The sequence below is a fragment of the Panthera onca genome, chromosome D4, assembly GCF_046562875.1.
Source record: "Panthera onca isolate mPanOnc1 chromosome D4, mPanOnc1 haplotype 2, whole genome shotgun sequence".
Classification (NCBI taxonomy): Eukaryota; Metazoa; Chordata; class Mammalia; order Carnivora; family Felidae; genus Panthera; species Panthera onca.
In genome coordinates this window covers 40,660,530-40,677,411 of record NC_138351.1, presented here as the reverse complement: position 1 = coordinate 40,677,411, position 16,882 = coordinate 40,660,530, and the positions used below count along the sequence as shown (strand labels likewise).

The 16,882-nt window shown below is 36.8% G+C and overlaps 1 protein-coding gene across 1 annotated transcript in view; it reads left to right on the top strand.

Annotated features, from left to right (window-relative positions):
* The window catches only part of ZDHHC21 (zDHHC palmitoyltransferase 21), a 68,756-nt gene that overhangs the window by 43,969 nt on the left and 7,905 nt on the right, over positions 1 to 16,882 (top strand). Inside the window, exons 8-9 of the mRNA XM_078436805.2 lie at positions 3,623 to 3,739; positions 16,666 to 16,709. Coding sequence (XP_078292931.1) covers positions 3,623 to 3,739; positions 16,666 to 16,709 — 161 coding nt within the window. The remainder of the gene's footprint in view (positions 1 to 3,622; positions 3,740 to 16,665; positions 16,710 to 16,882) is intronic.

The window sequence follows — 16,882 nt, the reverse complement described above, 5'->3', positions numbered from 1 at the left end:
AATTAATGCAAAATCATTAATAATAGAATCGAGAAACTGGAAGTTCCCAAATTAAATATGACCAAAAAAGTACAAGACCTCTAGGGGGAAAATTAAGAAGCTTAGTGAAGACAATATATGTGTGTCTGTGTGTGATTGTGTATTGTAACTTGAAAAACTAATTTAAAAAATTTTCTGGAAATACTAGAATAACCGAAACATTTTTGAAAAAGAACAAGAAGGGATGACTTGGTCCATTAGGTATGGAGACTTAGATAGCCATGGGAACTAAAATATGCGGCACTGGTACAGGGACAAACAAAACGAGAGACCAGAATAGAGAGGCCACGGCAGACGCCTGCATGTATGGACACTTGACCTCTGATCACTGAGGAAGGGAGAGTTTTTTAAATAAATAAACCGTCCTGGCACAATTGGATATTCATATAGTAAAAGTAAATTCAGACCCCTGTATTTCACTGTGCACAAAAGAATAAACATCAAGTGATTAGCGACCTAAATGTGAAAGGCAAGACTATAAAGCTTTAAGGCTTTGGATGATAATATAGGAGAATGTCATTATGACCTTGGGGTTGGGAAAGGCTTCTTAAACAGGGAATAAAAAGCACTAAAGGGAAAGACTGATAAATTGGACTAAATTGAAGCACTTGGAGTTACCAAAACACGCCATAACGAAAGTGAAAAGGTGGACTCAGAGTAGAAGAAGATATGTGCACTTTACAACTAAAACATGGTAGTATCCAAATGGTATGAAGAGTGAGTCCGTAAACTTGACCTTCAGGGTAGGGATGAGGGAGAGAATGTGACGGGGAAGGAATGCGTAGATGAAAGCTCTGTATGGTTTCAAATGTCCTCTTTCCTGAGAGGGTGCTCTTACCTTTCTCTAAACTGAACTTACACCTTGGGCGTTTTCTGGATCTAGCCACATTTCTTAACAAAAAAAAATGGGAGAAATGAAAACAATTAACAAACACAGTTACTATATCAGTTTGCTAGGGCTACCATAACAAAACCCCACAGAATGTCATTTTCTCACAGTTCTGGAGGCTAGAAGTCGAAGAGCAAGAAGTCAGCAAGTTTGGGGTCTCTGGAGGCCTCTCTCCTTGGCTTGCAGATGGACCATCTTGTCGCTATGTCCTCACAGGGTCTTTCCTCTGTGCTCAGGCGTTCCCTGGTGTGTGTCCGGGTTTCTATATTTCCTCTTATGAGGACACCAGTCAGATTGGATTAGTGTCTAGTGTAAGGGACTTGTTTTAACTTAGTCACCTCTTTAAAGGCTCTGTCTCCAAATACTGTCCTGTTCTGAGGCATTAGGGATTAGGACTTCAGGATAGGAATTTGGGGGGAGACCTATTCAGCCATAACACTGACTGTGTAGTAAAGGTCTTGAATAGCAGATGGGCTCTTGTGATTTGGATAAAGTTTCCTAAGCCAATTTTTAAATCTCAGAAGTGCTTCATCAAAAAAAAAAAAACCAAAAAACAAAAAAACTAAGTAAAGATGTTGTGTTCTGAAGAACTGTGCTAAATGACTACAATCTGGGTTTAGTACTGAAGATGTTAATTATGTGTATGTAAACTTAGAATGCTATTGTATTTTGAAAATGTTAAGAGTGCTAAAAAGAAATTTCTCCAAATATCTTACTGTTTCACACAGATACTCTTAAATGTAAGTGTGCAATGAAGTAAGTAGTAAATGTAATGTTAGAATTACATCTTTCAGTTTCATCATCCCCAACATTTATCAATTGTAGTTGGCTGAAATTTTTTAAAAGCTCACTTTACTGTGCAGAAGTATACAATGGAGACCAAAAGGCTTATGGGAAAATGGAGGCACAGCACCCAGAAACTTTGTCAGTGACACTCAAAAGGGTCAGAGCCTGATAAAAACAGCAGCACAGTTTCACACACATTAAATAGTTAAGAAATACGTAAGTACTATATTGAACATGGCAAGGTCCCTTTTAAGGACCTGCCATGTTGTTGTGGAGGTGGGCATCAGTACTGACAGAAGGGGAATCATCTGGAGTTGGAGGGAAAGTTGTAACACCAGATGTGGATGAATGTGGCCCGTAACACAAACAACTGAGGTAGATGGTAGGTGTTCGGGTGTGCGCGTGTATTTTGTGTGTTCCCATATGCCGTGATTTAGCTGGGTGCAGTTTTCCTGCTCATCTAGGGGTTCCTCCCAGATGAAATCACACATAAGCAAAACCAGAATTCTTGCTGTGCTCTCGTTGTCGCTTCATGTATCAACCGTGTTGGAACAAATTTGTGTTTTCCAACAGCATTATAGCAGAATTCACTGCACTTAATGTTTTTAGATCTTGCATGGCTCTACCTTTTCATCTTTGTCTGTTTTGTAAGGACTCTACATGAGGCCTTTTTCACCGTGCTTTTGAAATGACTGCCTAACATGTGACTGCTACACGGCACCTAAAATGTCTTGGTGAATTTAAGTTTCTCCAGGCTAATGAGTTAAATGTTGGTTTGGGTGTGGAATCAGACTTTTGCTTGAGTCTGGTGGGTGGTCACTGTGATGCACAGAAAAGCATCAGTTCTTTTGTGTCAAGCAAGCTCATTACGTTCGGTGACCTCCCTCTTTTTGATGTTGCTACCAGGATACCTTTAAGCCTTAACCTGAATCAGGTTTTAAAAAGCACGTGGGTATAGGTTTTGGGGGTCCTTCCATTCTTCTGTTGCTTCTATCCACTGTGACAGTATTATACCAGAGCTTAGCAGCAGCAGTATGTTTCTAGAAGTCTTTGTTCCTTCGCTCCCTTTCACTCCTCTGGTCTGTCTGCTTGGTATCAGAGTGCATGAAATGCTTCTTGTTTTCCTGTCTTTCCACCACTTTCTTGGGTTCACCCTTATTTTATGCCCTGAGCCAGAAAATCCATGGTCCCTCACAGCATTTCCATTTCTCCTTTCTGTCTAGACATTGCAAGGTGTTTCTGTAGTCTTCTGCATGCACCCCCGTTATAGCATGTATCACATTGCTTTGGAATTTTGCAAAGTTGGGTTCTGTCTCTAAATAAGCTGCAGCTTCTTCCGGGCACGGACCTATCTTTCTCATTTTGGCTTTTCTATTACACAGTGCATTGCTCGGCAGTGGGGGTCGGGTGAATGGATGGATGAATGAATGAAGTGGGCTTAAGAGCTGGTCCACATGATCCTATCACTTGTGTTTCCCCTTATTTTGCCTAAGTGACATCACCTCTAGGTGTCTTGGTCACTTGAATTTTAATACTATGAATCAGGCTTGTGCATTCAAGCTTTTTAGCAGTATAATAATAAAATTTTCTTTTGTATAACCAAAGATTGTACAACATGGTTTTGTGTTTTTTTGCTGCAAATAGTAAATGAGTGTGACTAATTTGCAACTTTAGGTTTGAGGTTTTTTGGCACAAGAGTAGTAAAAATCCTATTTTTTTCAACTTGCTACTATGAGTTAAAACAATTATTTTTGAAATTTTCAAATATTTATATAGAAAGTGGAATAAACTCAGGGGAGAATATTGTTAAGATAATAACTTAATTCGTTGTTAATTCTTGACTGTTACTGCAACAATAAATAACTTTTCAATTTGTTTTTAAGGCTTCCTTTTTTCTTCTTCCTATAGGACCTCTTTGTGGTTAGGCATGAATTGGCCATAATGAGACTCGCTGCCTTTATGGGCATTACTATGTTAGTTGGAATAACTGGACTTTTTTATACTCAACTAATTGGCATCATCACAGTAAGTATCTATTTTTTAATGTAATGTATTTATGAACATATTCCCTACTTATGAACTTAATTCCAAGAAGCTACAAAAAGTTTAGCAATTAAAGGAGAAAATTACTCACAGTCATTTATATGTTTTCATTTCCATATGCCTATGTAATTTTAAAGTAGTTACAATCAGTCTGTAGAGGACATATGCAATTTGTATCCTGGTTTTAAAAATTAACGTATTTCTGTGTGGCTACAGACTTCGTGTTTATTGTTTTTAGTAGTTGGATATACTCTGTTTAGTGAATATACAATATTTTAATGAATAGTTTTCCTGTTGGTCAGCATCTAGTGTATGATCATTTTTTTCTGTATTACAAACATTCCTTTGATTCTTTTCCTCTTCAAACTATTTATTTACGGTAAATTCCAAAAAATGGAGTTGCTGGTAGAAACATTTTATTAATAATTAAGTCTTATTTTTTTGCATGCATTGATTAACCATATAGGATTTATCACAGCAGAAAAGTTCAAAAAGTGAGAAAAATTATACTGAGTAAGGATTTAAGTTTGGTAGTACACTGTATTGTAGAAGATGTGGGTTAAGGTTTTCTCATACATTGTTGGTGGTGATGTAAATTCGTGTAACCTTTTTGAAAGGTAAATTGTCATTGTGTATCATACTTTAAAATGCATAGTCCTTTTGATCAACCTTTACATGTTTATTTTGTAGAAGCTATTTTATTCATATGTGTGTACATAAACATGTATGTTAAAAAGATCTCCTTAATACTATGTGTAATAAACATGTATGTTAAAAAAGATCTCCATTATGCATAACATATGTATTGTGTATGAAAAGTGTTTACCAGATATGTTCAGTGAAAAAAATGTATAGTAAAAAAAATGTATCAAGACTTACTATAAAGTAACAGTAATCAAGAAACTGTGGTCCTGGCACAAGGATACACATATAGATAAATGACATAGAATTGAGAGACCAGAGCTGTATATCTGTGGTCAGTTGATTATCAAGAAGGGTGCCAAAACTATTCAGTGAGGAAAGGAAAAGTCTTTTGAACAAATGCTGCTGGGATAATTAGATATCCACATGCAAAAGCATACAGTTGGACCCTTACCTCATATACATATATATGCATATACATATACATATACATATATTAGTCCAAAATGGGGTATAGACCTAAATAGTAAGATCTAAAATTATAGAACACTTAGGAGAAAACATAGGAGGAAATTTTGGAATAGGAAATAGTATCTTAGACATGATATCAAAAGTGCAGACAACCAAAGAAAAAAATGGATAAATAAAAAACCATAAACTTTTCTGCTTCAAAGGACACTATGAAAAAAGTGAAAAGGCAGGTCATAGAATGGGAGAAAATAATTTATAAATCATCTATCTGCTAAGGGGGTTTTATATCTAGAATAAAGAGCTCCTATAAATAATAAAAAGCCTAATTAAAACATGGTGAAAGGTTGTGAATGGAGATTTATTCAAAGAAGTTATCCAGTGGACAACAAATACATGAAAAGATGCTCAACATCATTAGTCATCAGGGAAATTAAAATCAGAACCATAACGAGGTACCACTTCACACACACTAGGATGGCTATAATAAAAAAGGAGGGGTGCCTAAGTGGTTCAGTCCGTTAAGCGTCCGACTTCAGCTCAGGTCATAGTCTCACGGTTCATGGGTTTGAGCCCCGCGTCGGGCTTTGTGCTGACAGCTTGGAGCCTGGTTCGGATTCTGTTTCTCTCAATCAATCTCTCTCTCTCTCTCTCTCTCTCTCTCTCTCTCTCTCTCTCTCTGCCCCTCCCCTGCTTGTGCTCTCTCTCTTTCTCAAAAATAGATAAATTGACATTAAAGAAAATAAGGTTGGTAAGGATGTGGAGGAATCAGAACCCTCACACACTGCTAGTGGGGATGTGAAACAGTGCAGATAACAGTCTGATAGTTGTTTTAAAAGTTAAACACAGAGTTATCATTTCTCTTAGCATTCCACTCCTAGGTATATACCCAAGAGAAATGAAATCTATGTCCATGCAAAAAATTATAGGTGAATATTCATAGCAACATTATTCATAGTAGCCCCAACCAAAAGCAATTCAGGTATCTATTGCTAATAACATTTTGTATATCCATACAGTGGATATTATTTAGCCATAAAAAGAAGTCAAGTGCTGATACATGATATAACATGGATGAGCCTTGAAAACACTATGTGAAGTGAAAGAGACCAGTCACAAAAGGCCATGTATTTGTATAATTCCATTTATATGAACTGTCCAGGATGAGCAAGTCCGTAGAGATGAAAGGAGATTAGTGGTTACCTGGGGGTGGAGAGCTAGCGGGGCTGGAGATGATAGCTAAACGGTTCAGGGTCTCTTGTACGGGATGATGAACATGTTCTAAAATTGATTTTGGTGATGGCTGCATGACTCTATGAACATACTAAAAAAAAAAAAGTTGAAATGTACACTTTAAATGGGTCAGCTGTATAGTGTGTGAATTATATGTCAATATAGCTCTTTCCAAAAAAAGCCTATTTCTAGCATAAGTTAAATGTTAATTTTATTCATTTTGTATATGGTTTGTTGATGTCCTTTGTTTTCTTAAGGTGTCCTTTTCTCACTGATCGCTAAGAAAGGTTAATAAAAAAGTTAACTTTCAAAAAAAAGAAATAGTGCAGGAGAGCGCTGTCTCTCTCTGTCCTACTGGCTGTATTCAGACTCCTTTGGAAAGGCAAATTAGATAGCAGTTCTGGTAGTGGCCTCTGAACGGGAAGGATGCAGTCAGATATGGAAGGAAAACATTTACTGTATAACCTGTGTTTGCGTATTTTATAAGGTACTCATAGTAACCTTTTTTCCCTGGGTTTTATAGGAAACATTTTTAATTTTTTTTTTTTTTTTAACATTTATTTATTTTTGAGACAGAGAGAGACAGAGCATGAACGGGGGAGGGGCAGAGAGAGAGGGAGACACAGAATCGGAAGCAGGCTCCAGGCTCCGAGCCATCAGCCCAGAGCCTGACACGGGGCTCGAACTCACGGACCGCGAGATCGTGACCTGAGCTGAAGTCGGACGCTTAACCGACTGAGCCACCCAGGCGCCTCTATAGGAAACATTTTTAAACACACGGGAACTTCTAAGGAATTTTACAGTGAATACCCAACCACAATTAACATGTTAGAATACTTTACCTCATTTCATACCATCTGTCAATCTGTTATATGTTTTAATACATATCCGAATAAATCACAGGCATCAAATTGTTCACCATGCAAATCATCCACTAGAGCTCAATGCTTGTTTACATGTTTTTCCTATGAGGCCAAATTTCCATACAGTGAGAGGCATACAGTAAGTGTTACTATTGGATGAGCACTGACAGAGGCGCACAGCGCAACCCAAAGCCTTTTCACAACACAGAATATTACCATCACCTCACAGGAGTTCCCTCCTGCCTCACATCAGTAAGTCCGCAGAGGCACCACTGATGTCATTTTGTTCCCCACCATAGATTAGTACTGGTTGGAGAATTTCATATGTATCCATTTATGTAGATCTTCTTGTGCTCAAAATAATACTGTTTTCATCCATACTGTTGCATGTGTTGGTAATTCCTTTTTGTTGCTGAGTAGTATTCCACTGTATGACTAGGCCACGAGTTGTCTCTCTATTCTATTGAAAGAGGGCTGGCTTGCTTCTAGATTTGTGGCAGTTACAAATAAAGCTCTGAATATTTTTGCTCAAGTCCTTTTGTGGAAACCTATTTCATTTTCTTGGGTCAGTGTCTGGGAGAAGAACGGCTTTGTCACTTAGGAGAGGCTTACCTTTTATTTCATAAGCAACGGCCAGATCTTTTCCCCAAGTACCAGTTGCCCTCTCCCCAACAATATATGAGAATTCTGGTTGTTCTACATCCTTGTCAACATTTGTTGTCATCAGTCTTTAATTGCAGCCATTCTGGTAGGTTTTAATAGCATCTTGTGTTCATTTATATTTCCCTGACGACTAATGATATTGAACACTTCTTCCTGTGCTTATTGGTTGTTCATGGATCGGGTAATGTCTGTTTAAATATATTTTTACTATTATTCAGCTTGAAATATTTTCTAATACCTCTTGTGATTTTTCTAATGATGGTGATAAATAACATGGTATTAATAACAGTGGTGAGGATGAAAGTAGGTCTTTGCCTAAATTCTTTTTTCTCTACTTTTATATTAATTCCCAATTACTTTATAGTCTGTTCATCAGTCACGTCAGAATTGCCAGATTGTACGTGCATTGTTTGAATTTTCACTTTTGGATTTACCGAAATCACTGGTGTATATTTTTATCCCCTGGAAGGAGAATTCTCAGATTTTTCCAATTTCTTATGATGAATGACTAAAAATGGACATTTGGGACATTGCTGCTACGAGTACAAGCTACTTATGAGGGCCGTCAGGGGTTTATAGCTGAGGGCAGCAATTTCTTTCTTACCTAGCAGCCCCAGAAGCTTCAGAGGGGAGGGTTTGGCAGAAAGCCTTCAAAATCTTTTAAGAATCCCTACTTTAAAATTTTAGCGTTCACTTCTGAGTTGGCCATAAAGTTATTTACTGAATTTGTTGGTGTTTGAAGGATGTGTAATATCAAATTCTGTTCTGACTCTATTCTGTATTGCCAACATGTTAATGTTTTTCAAATTGTATGATTTTTTTCTTTTGCTATAATACTGAACAACATTGTCTTTAGAGAGGTTGGTTCTGATGTGATGTTTCTAAAACTAAGTAGAAACCACGGTGTTTTGTTTTGTTTTGTTTTGTTTTTATATATAATGCTTCCTCCAAAAGTTTCATTTCTTTCCGTATATGTATAGTACCCTCTCAGAATACTCTGTACTGGACAGTTCTGATGTCTGTAGAAGTTCGACATTTGTGAAACATTCAAAAAAGAATGCAGCGTTAAGAGAATACACTGTATTTGCTAGTCTAGTCTTTACTCACCACTCACTGTACTTCCTCTTGAATCCCAGTACTTTAAACAATTACAGTAAATTTTAACTCCATTTACCTGGGCTTTCATAGTGAACTTCTAGCATCACTGTTTTTGGATGAAAAACATTTTTTTTTTTTTTTTTAAGGTTTCCAGAATGCACTCCTCCTCACATTGATTTAAGGCTCTTTAAGGCTTCATTATTTAAGGTCATTTAACCTCAGTATTCATTTTAAATCTAATGAATAATTAGTATTTAAATAAAGTAGAATCTAATATTTTAATTAAAGTTAACATACAGAGATCATGCTTACTTTTTAAAATACAGTATGCTTGCTGTTTTCATCTTATGAAAAATTTGAGACTACCCACAGGAAATGTCACACCTGGGTGTTTTTGTCGTAATTTGAATCCGTGCATCTCTCACAATGGGAAGGAAGGTGATGAATTTGTCAAGTAGTATAAGAAAGAAGAGGAGGAGGAGGAGAAGTTACAGTAAATTTAATCCTTCCGCTAAAGTCTTCCTCCTTCCCCTATTCCTGCACCCCAGAGACCAAGAGGCATTTTGGGAAAACACTGGTAGGAGTATTATTTCGTCATATGAACTGTCATTACGTAGCTTGAACGTAGGCCTGTTGGACAACAAATACACAAGACATATGCTATCTTTTTGAGGTTTAGGTTGAGATTTTCAGGAAGCGGTACCTCAGTTTTCAGTAATTTTTTTCCCATTATTTGTTCTTACTTGGAATAAATACATCATTTCTCTCCATGTAAGAGGGAAAATCCTGTCTTCTTATTGACAGTAGAAGGTAACAGGATAATCACAGTAATGATAATCTGATGTCATGTTAGATTTAGCAAGAGCAGATTATCTGTGACCCAGATAAAATAACTAGAAATTAAATTTAAAAACAGTGGGTTTCTAATCTCATTTCCAAGGTTAAAAGATCTCAACACAACCAGATGTTTCTGTGGAATAGACTAATCTTAAACCCAATTTTAAGGGATTACCTTTGATTATTTTTAGATTTAACTGTAGGCATATGTTTATAAGTTGGTAAATTTTTAGTAAAATCAATATTGAAATTAAACCGTTTTCAAAGCAATCTGCTTTGAAGCGTTCTTTATTTAGGGAACAGATTATTCTAATTATTCCTTACTTAGCCTGGTTAGCCTTTTTCTGTTTCTGTTTCCGAATGAAATGGATAGTGATGTTGTTATTAATGTAATTGATGTTGTCAGAATTTCTTATTGAGCAGTAGTTCGCACACAGCCAAGAATAATGTCCGTTCTGATGAGCACCAATCCTACCAGTGCTGGGTGATTGTGTCAGTCATGTTTTCAGTCACCGGGCTTGGAGAGAGTTCATCAAGAAACGCTAGAACAGCTGGTACAGCGCCTTCTGGTGAGGTTCTGACAGTGAGCTATTGTATACCGTGACACTGCTCTGACAGTTTATCTACATTTTGTATACAAGCATTTTTGTTTTCTGGGCACCGTGGAGTGTATATAATAGCTTAAGCTTTTGATGGCGTCTCTGGAGCATAGTGCTTTTCTCAGTTGCGGTGAGGTTGAGGGTAGGGCGGGGAAGATGTATTTAGCCGTGGTTTTGAGCTTTTAAACTCTCAAAGAAGAAAAAGTGAGCTCTTGCATTTGTTCGTAGGTACTCTTGTGGGACTCTACTTGAATTACTAGAGCTAGCTTAAAGGAAAGCTTTTCAAATTAAGAGGGAAAATGCTCCCCCACGCCCACCCCCCCCCCCCCCCAAATACTGACCCATGGTTCCTTAAATAAATACAGAAAGAATCACAAACGCAGGGTGATTTCAGTTTAACTGGGTTATCTTATGCAGTGAAAAGTATCTTATGTTCAAAATGTTAAATTAGTTTAAATGAGATTATCTATTAAATAGCATTCTCCTTAATCAGACAATTAGTGGGCTTACCTGCCTTTTACTATGTATCCAGAAATGTGTCCTGAGATTATTAATCCTTATAATTAAATTTTGCCAAGTATCCCACTGAATCAATGTGGTGAATTAGCGGCATTCAGTACAATCTGTGTACAAATTATGTTTGGTTTACTCAGCTCTAAATCAGCATTGCAAATATGGAAATTATTGCTAATTATGCAGAACCCAACTCACTTACATTTCTACAAAGGACACTCTGTATAGCATTTTGTTTTCCTTTCTGAATTATATTTTTTGTTTAATAAAAACAAAGTGTATTTAATAGAATACCTCTACTTGTAATATTATATGACATATCTTCTCAGTAGCTTTAAAAACCTAGAAAAGTCATTACAATTTAAAATGTCATTTCTTTTATGCTTTTTAATATTACATACTAATATTGGCTAAGTATTATTTCTTTGAACTGGAATACATAGAAAACTCTAGAACCTGGGTTCCCCTGTGCCAAAGAATTAGTTTAAATACATACTAAGTCACATTGCATGGTATATAAAAAGCATTCTTTTAAAAAATGCCTGCTAGCATCAAAATTATTATGTGTGGAATTATATTGCTCTTTAGCATAATATGTTCCTGTGTGAAAAATGTATATATATTGCATCATCTGTCTGCTCAGTGTCATAACTTTCCTGTATATCTGATAACGTTAAAAGTAATTAAAACTATTTAAATCTATTTCTAGAATTTCTTCCATAGGAATACTGCATTTTAATTTTCTCAAAGCATTACTAATTGCTTGAGTGATTAACTCAATGCTTTTTTTTTTTTTTTTGGTGAACAAGTTAAACATTTATGAGTTTTCATTTTACTTGCAATTTTCCACGTTCACTTTATTTTCTCATGTTCTGAATCTACATGCATTTTTTAAAATTTGATTTAAAACATTACAGAATTGGAGAAAACACTGAATCCTGTATTTACGGTTAATTTGTAGATCTTTTCCACAATGATTCATATGCTTCTGTCACATTCTGTCAATACGTTAGTTACTCCCTAAATCTCAGCCAGAGAGGCCCATTACCATTAGCCCATCTTACTTATTATGCTGGTAACCAAAAATCTTTTTGAAAGTATAATTTTGTATTAAAAATGTAGGAGTAGTTGACAGGGAGTGTTGATTGTAAACATAGTTTCCAGCTGTTTCAAATATTCAGTTATAGAGCTTACTTATATAGTATGTTATTGCATATAACCGTTCTCTCTGGCATTCTCTGTATTTTCTTGTATAGTTATCCTGTATACTTGACCACTTTCACTAGACTGTCAAGCTCCTTGATGCTAAGGACCGTGTTGTAATAGGTCCTTAGTAGATTTTTGATAAATGGATAGATGAGTAAATGAGTCGTGGTGTATGTTACATAGTACTTATTTTCTCAGCTGGATTGTAAGCCCCTTGTGGACATTGGATTTTATCTGTGTAAAATAGGCCCAGTCATTTTATTGTTTGTTATAAAACCCACTTTTTTTTTTACTTAAACATGTTTTTTTAAGTTATATTCTGATGTAATTGAGATTATATCTCTAAGCCCTCTCAAAAACAGCATAGTAGGCAACATCAGTAAAAGGTAGGACTGCTGTTTATTGAGGAGTTAAGGGTTCTAACATATACCGACTCATTTAATCCCTACAAAAATCTATGAATAAGGAATTATTATTTGAAAATTACGATACTGAGTTTTAGTCACTTTCCTAAGGTTTTATACAGCCAGAAAGTAGCTTGATGAAGTACAGGAATCCTATTGGAAAGAAATTTTCAGTGACTACACATGTAAGATCTACCACCTTCTCCTTTGGTTCCGTGATTGATTAAATGTTTCTGTGAACTTCAGATCTCTAATGAGAGATATAGCTGGTCCTCTCTTGGTGGATAAATGCTTAAAGTACCGGTTATTTCAAATGAAGAATATAGTGAGTTCTGGCTTCACAGGAGGAGAGAGAGCTATGATTCACGGGAAATGTTCTCTCTTTGAATTCCAAAGGAAAAAACTAAGGAATCACGCTGTTTCTGTCCATGTTCAGTTAGTTTAGTGCTGGAAACATACATCGGGTACCCACTTGGAACCACGTATGCTGCTAGGTGCTGTGAAAGACGTGAAGTTAACTGAGCTCCTGTCCGTTCATTGATGAGAGGTGCTAGGAAGTCAAGCCAAAGTCTGTCTTAGAATTAGTAGTAGTAGTAATAGATAAAACAGGTATATAATCTCTCGTTGTGAAGAAAGTTCCTGAGTGGTTTTTAACTCCAGATTCAGTCAACAGTCATTGAATTAGGTATGTGCAGCAGACCAAAGGAAGAATAAAGTGTTCAGGTGATCATCGAGGTTACACTGAGCTGTCTTCACGTCTTTGTGATAGAATGCTCTTAACTTTCATCGAGTTGGCAGTTCGGCAGGTCTAGAAACTCCATTTTGGAAATGTTTCCAGAGTTAGGCCCAGAGATCGCGACTGTGCCTTCCAGACTCAAAAGCGTTGGTCGTATAAACCAGATTGTTTGTTCCCTCATGTGGAATTGTAAGGCGTGCCAGAGGACTTTCGGCATATTCCTTGTCCTGCACAACGTACGTGGCAGCGTTGCTTGGTGAAAATGAACCCAAAGCAGGATGAGTCAGTTGAATGGATCAGATCGTCAAGCTGTCTGTTCCGAGAGGGCTAGTTGTCTGGTGATAAATTCTTGCTCTTTGTCCTCCACTCTTACTACTAATTTTTCCAACAGACAGTAAATACTTTCCTATCCCTTTCTGTTAGGAACCCCACCCCCCCACCCCCCCCCCCCGCCCTATTCCAGATATAATCTTACTAGTATCTTAGACTGAACCTGATCGTTAGGGTAACATCAGCCAGCAGGAGAAGATAAAGGATCGGTTGATGAAATAGGTAAGGTCCATAGAAGTCCTGCTGTTCCTAATTTATTCCTTTTTAGAAAATAAACTTTCAGTTTTTAAATATAGGAAAGCATTCTCATATGTCTCTTAGTTATGCAGACTGTTGGAAGTCTTAGATATTTTTTTAATTTTTTTTTAATGTTTATTTATTATTTTTGAGACAGAGAGAGACAAAGCATGAATGGGGGAGGGTCAGAGAGAGGGAGACACAGAATCCGAAACAGGCTCCAGGCTCTGAGCTGTCAGCACAGAGCCCGACGCGGGGCTCGAACTCACAGACCGCGAGATCATGACCTGAGCCGAAGTCGGCCGCTTAACCGACTGAGCCACCCAGGCGCCCCGAGTCTTAGATATTTTGATCATTAGACCATCAATGTGACATAAATATTTTTCTGAAGATAAGATATCCTGATTGAAGATGACCTACTATAAAAACTTGTGTCTTATCATTCCTTGAAGAATGAATTTTTCTGGATAGCTAGCTAGTTTTATAAAGCACTAAGAATTTATAAATTATACTCCTTGAAGATTATCTTACAGGTCATTGGCGATTTTCTTATTGGTCATTTCCTGATGGTCACTAAAGGTATTGAATCTTTTATATTGAATTAAACTGTCTGCACCAAAATCTATTTTAAATGCACTAAAAACGTTGGTTTTATTTCCCAGCTTCATAAAACAAAAAGTATATTAGGGGCATCTGGATCGCTGTCAGTTAAGCGTCTGACTCTTGCTTTCAGCTCAGGCCATGATCTCACTGTTGCTGAGGTTTTGCCCCGCTCGAAATGCACTGAGAGCGTGGAGCCTGCTTAGGGTTCTCTCTCTCTGCCCCTCCCCCACTCGTGCACGCCTGCTCGCTCTCAAAAATAAACCTAAAAGCTATATCAAACCTCATTTGGCACTTTTGGAAATAACTTACGGCTTCAGTGTTCCTGCCGGTAGTAACCTCTCTGCTCCTCTAAGTTTGCAGTTCCTGCTGTGTTTACGAATGTGATGGTGTGATAACTTGTGTTGTTCTGAGTACGCTCTAGAAGTGCCAGTGACATGTTTGTGACCTGTTTGGCTGTTCAAGTACAAATTGCACATTTTTCTTACAACCGTATGCTCGATAGCTGGGTTTCAGAGAGTTATGCATTTGCTATTTCTAGAGGGAAAAGAGTGGCCTTCTTTGTCTAGCCTCACAAATCCTGTTGGAAAAGTCACGGCAAACGTCACATTCGTGGATAGAATGACCGTCTGTTTATGATCACTTAAGAGGTAGTATTCTACTTATTACTTGAACCAGTTTCTGGGAAGGTGTCAAAAGCACTTGCAAATAAAAGCTTTTCCCACATGAAGTCTAAATCCAGAATCTTTGAAGATGAATCTTTTATCGCCACAAATAAGTTCCTCGGAGTCTTAATCAAATTGTAAATTTATGCATAGTAAAAAATTTCATACAATACTAGCTATGGTAGTCTGACTTTGTAATTGCCTTCCCTCTCTCGAAATGGTTTTTAAGTATTATCCCTTTGCATCCGTTTATTTACCTGTCCTAAGAACCCTGACAGATTTCTGTCCCGTCGTTTCCTTTGCATTTTTGCACAAGTTGCCTTCAGTCTTTTGGGGCATCCCGTCACCCATCCGTGCCAGGAAACCGTTAGAATGACCGCCTTCACGTTCTCTACAGATGTGGAAGCGGAGGCCCAGCCTTCCTCTAAGCCCGTGATCAAGGTTCTCATATATTTGCAGACTGTGTTGTCACAAAGTAAAACATTATTTTGAGGAAATTATGCAACAGAACTGAGAAAAGTTAGTTATAAATAGGCTTGTCATTGGATACCATGAATTTCAAAGCATGATAGGAAAACTGATGAATATGGAATATGTGGCTAATCTACCATCTTGTCACAAATCCCTGGGAAATATGGAAACGGAACACTGCTATTGGTTACTCTGTCATCTAAAAAAAAAAAATAGGTTCACTTTCTCGTATGTGGGCCAACCGTAGTTCTTCAACGGTTCATACGTTAAGGACTTAATATTGTGAGATGTTGATGTAACTTCTACAAAGAGATTTTTAAAGTCAAAGTGTTTTTTTACCAGTATCGTTGGGAGAGAGTTCTACAACTAGATGTTCCTGGAATTGGAGTTGCCGTCCCAGATTGTGCATGCATAGTGCTGCTTAATAACAGTCCAGTTCACCTGCCATATGTGAGCAAGCTATCAGAGGATAAGAGGGAAAGTTCGCTACCTCTTTTGCATATTTAAAAGAACATATTTCCTTTTGTACTACTTTGAAATGTGTCTGAAACATTATATTTGAAAGAAGATCGTGTAATTTGTGTTCTGAGCATTTGGCTATTATTTATCGCAGTTTCTCAGTCTAGTGATAGGATTTCTGTATATATGAATGGAACCAGCATGTCTAGAAGCTGTCTTCTCTTTGTTGACTTCCTTTGCTTACATATTTGCAATATTAGATAATATGTAATACATATTTGTAATATTAGAGCTTTATGGAAAACATAGAATGAGAAATTGTATTATTAGGAAGATACTGGTTTTTCTGTTGAAAAAAAGAAATAGTTTCGCTTTACCTTTCAAGGTGATAGATGCCGTAATATGGCAAATGCATAGATTGCCTTGTTGAATTTGTGTTTGTTTATAGAAATCCAGACCCAGTAGCACTCTGGCTCTTGGCAGCTTTCTGTTTATTAAGTGCCTTTCATTTGTCACTTTGGTATTTATTTTGTAGCGCATATTCCCTGGCAGTTGAATTAAAAATAGATCGTAGACTTTTAAAAGAATTATCAAAGAAAGCAAATGTAATAGGTTATATTTTAATAAAGTGAGACTCCTACAATTTTTGTGAGGTTTTGTAACTGAATACATTTTTTTGGCACAATGTAATGTTCGTTCTGTTTTTGTCAAGGGAATTTCAGCAATGTATGCAGTTAATTTAAAATTCTTAGTACCCATATGTAAACTGTTGAAGTCTTCGGAATAGTCTCTGAATATGATGAAAAGCATCATAAAGTAGATACAGAATAGAGTCTTGATAACCTTGTTACATCTGAGTATAATTTTTCTTTAATTTTTAATAGGATACAACATCTATTGAAAAGATGTCAAACTGTTGTGAAGAAATGTAAGTATAAAAATGAAATCTGTAGTGCTCTTATTTAAAAATGGAAACAGCTGGCCACATTTGAAAAATGTGTGCATGTGATGGAAAGATAACATAATGATGGCTTTTTCTCGGTGCCTTGTCTAAGGCCTGAGCTAGACAAGCATAATCCAGTCTTACAGTAGGGGTCTTCA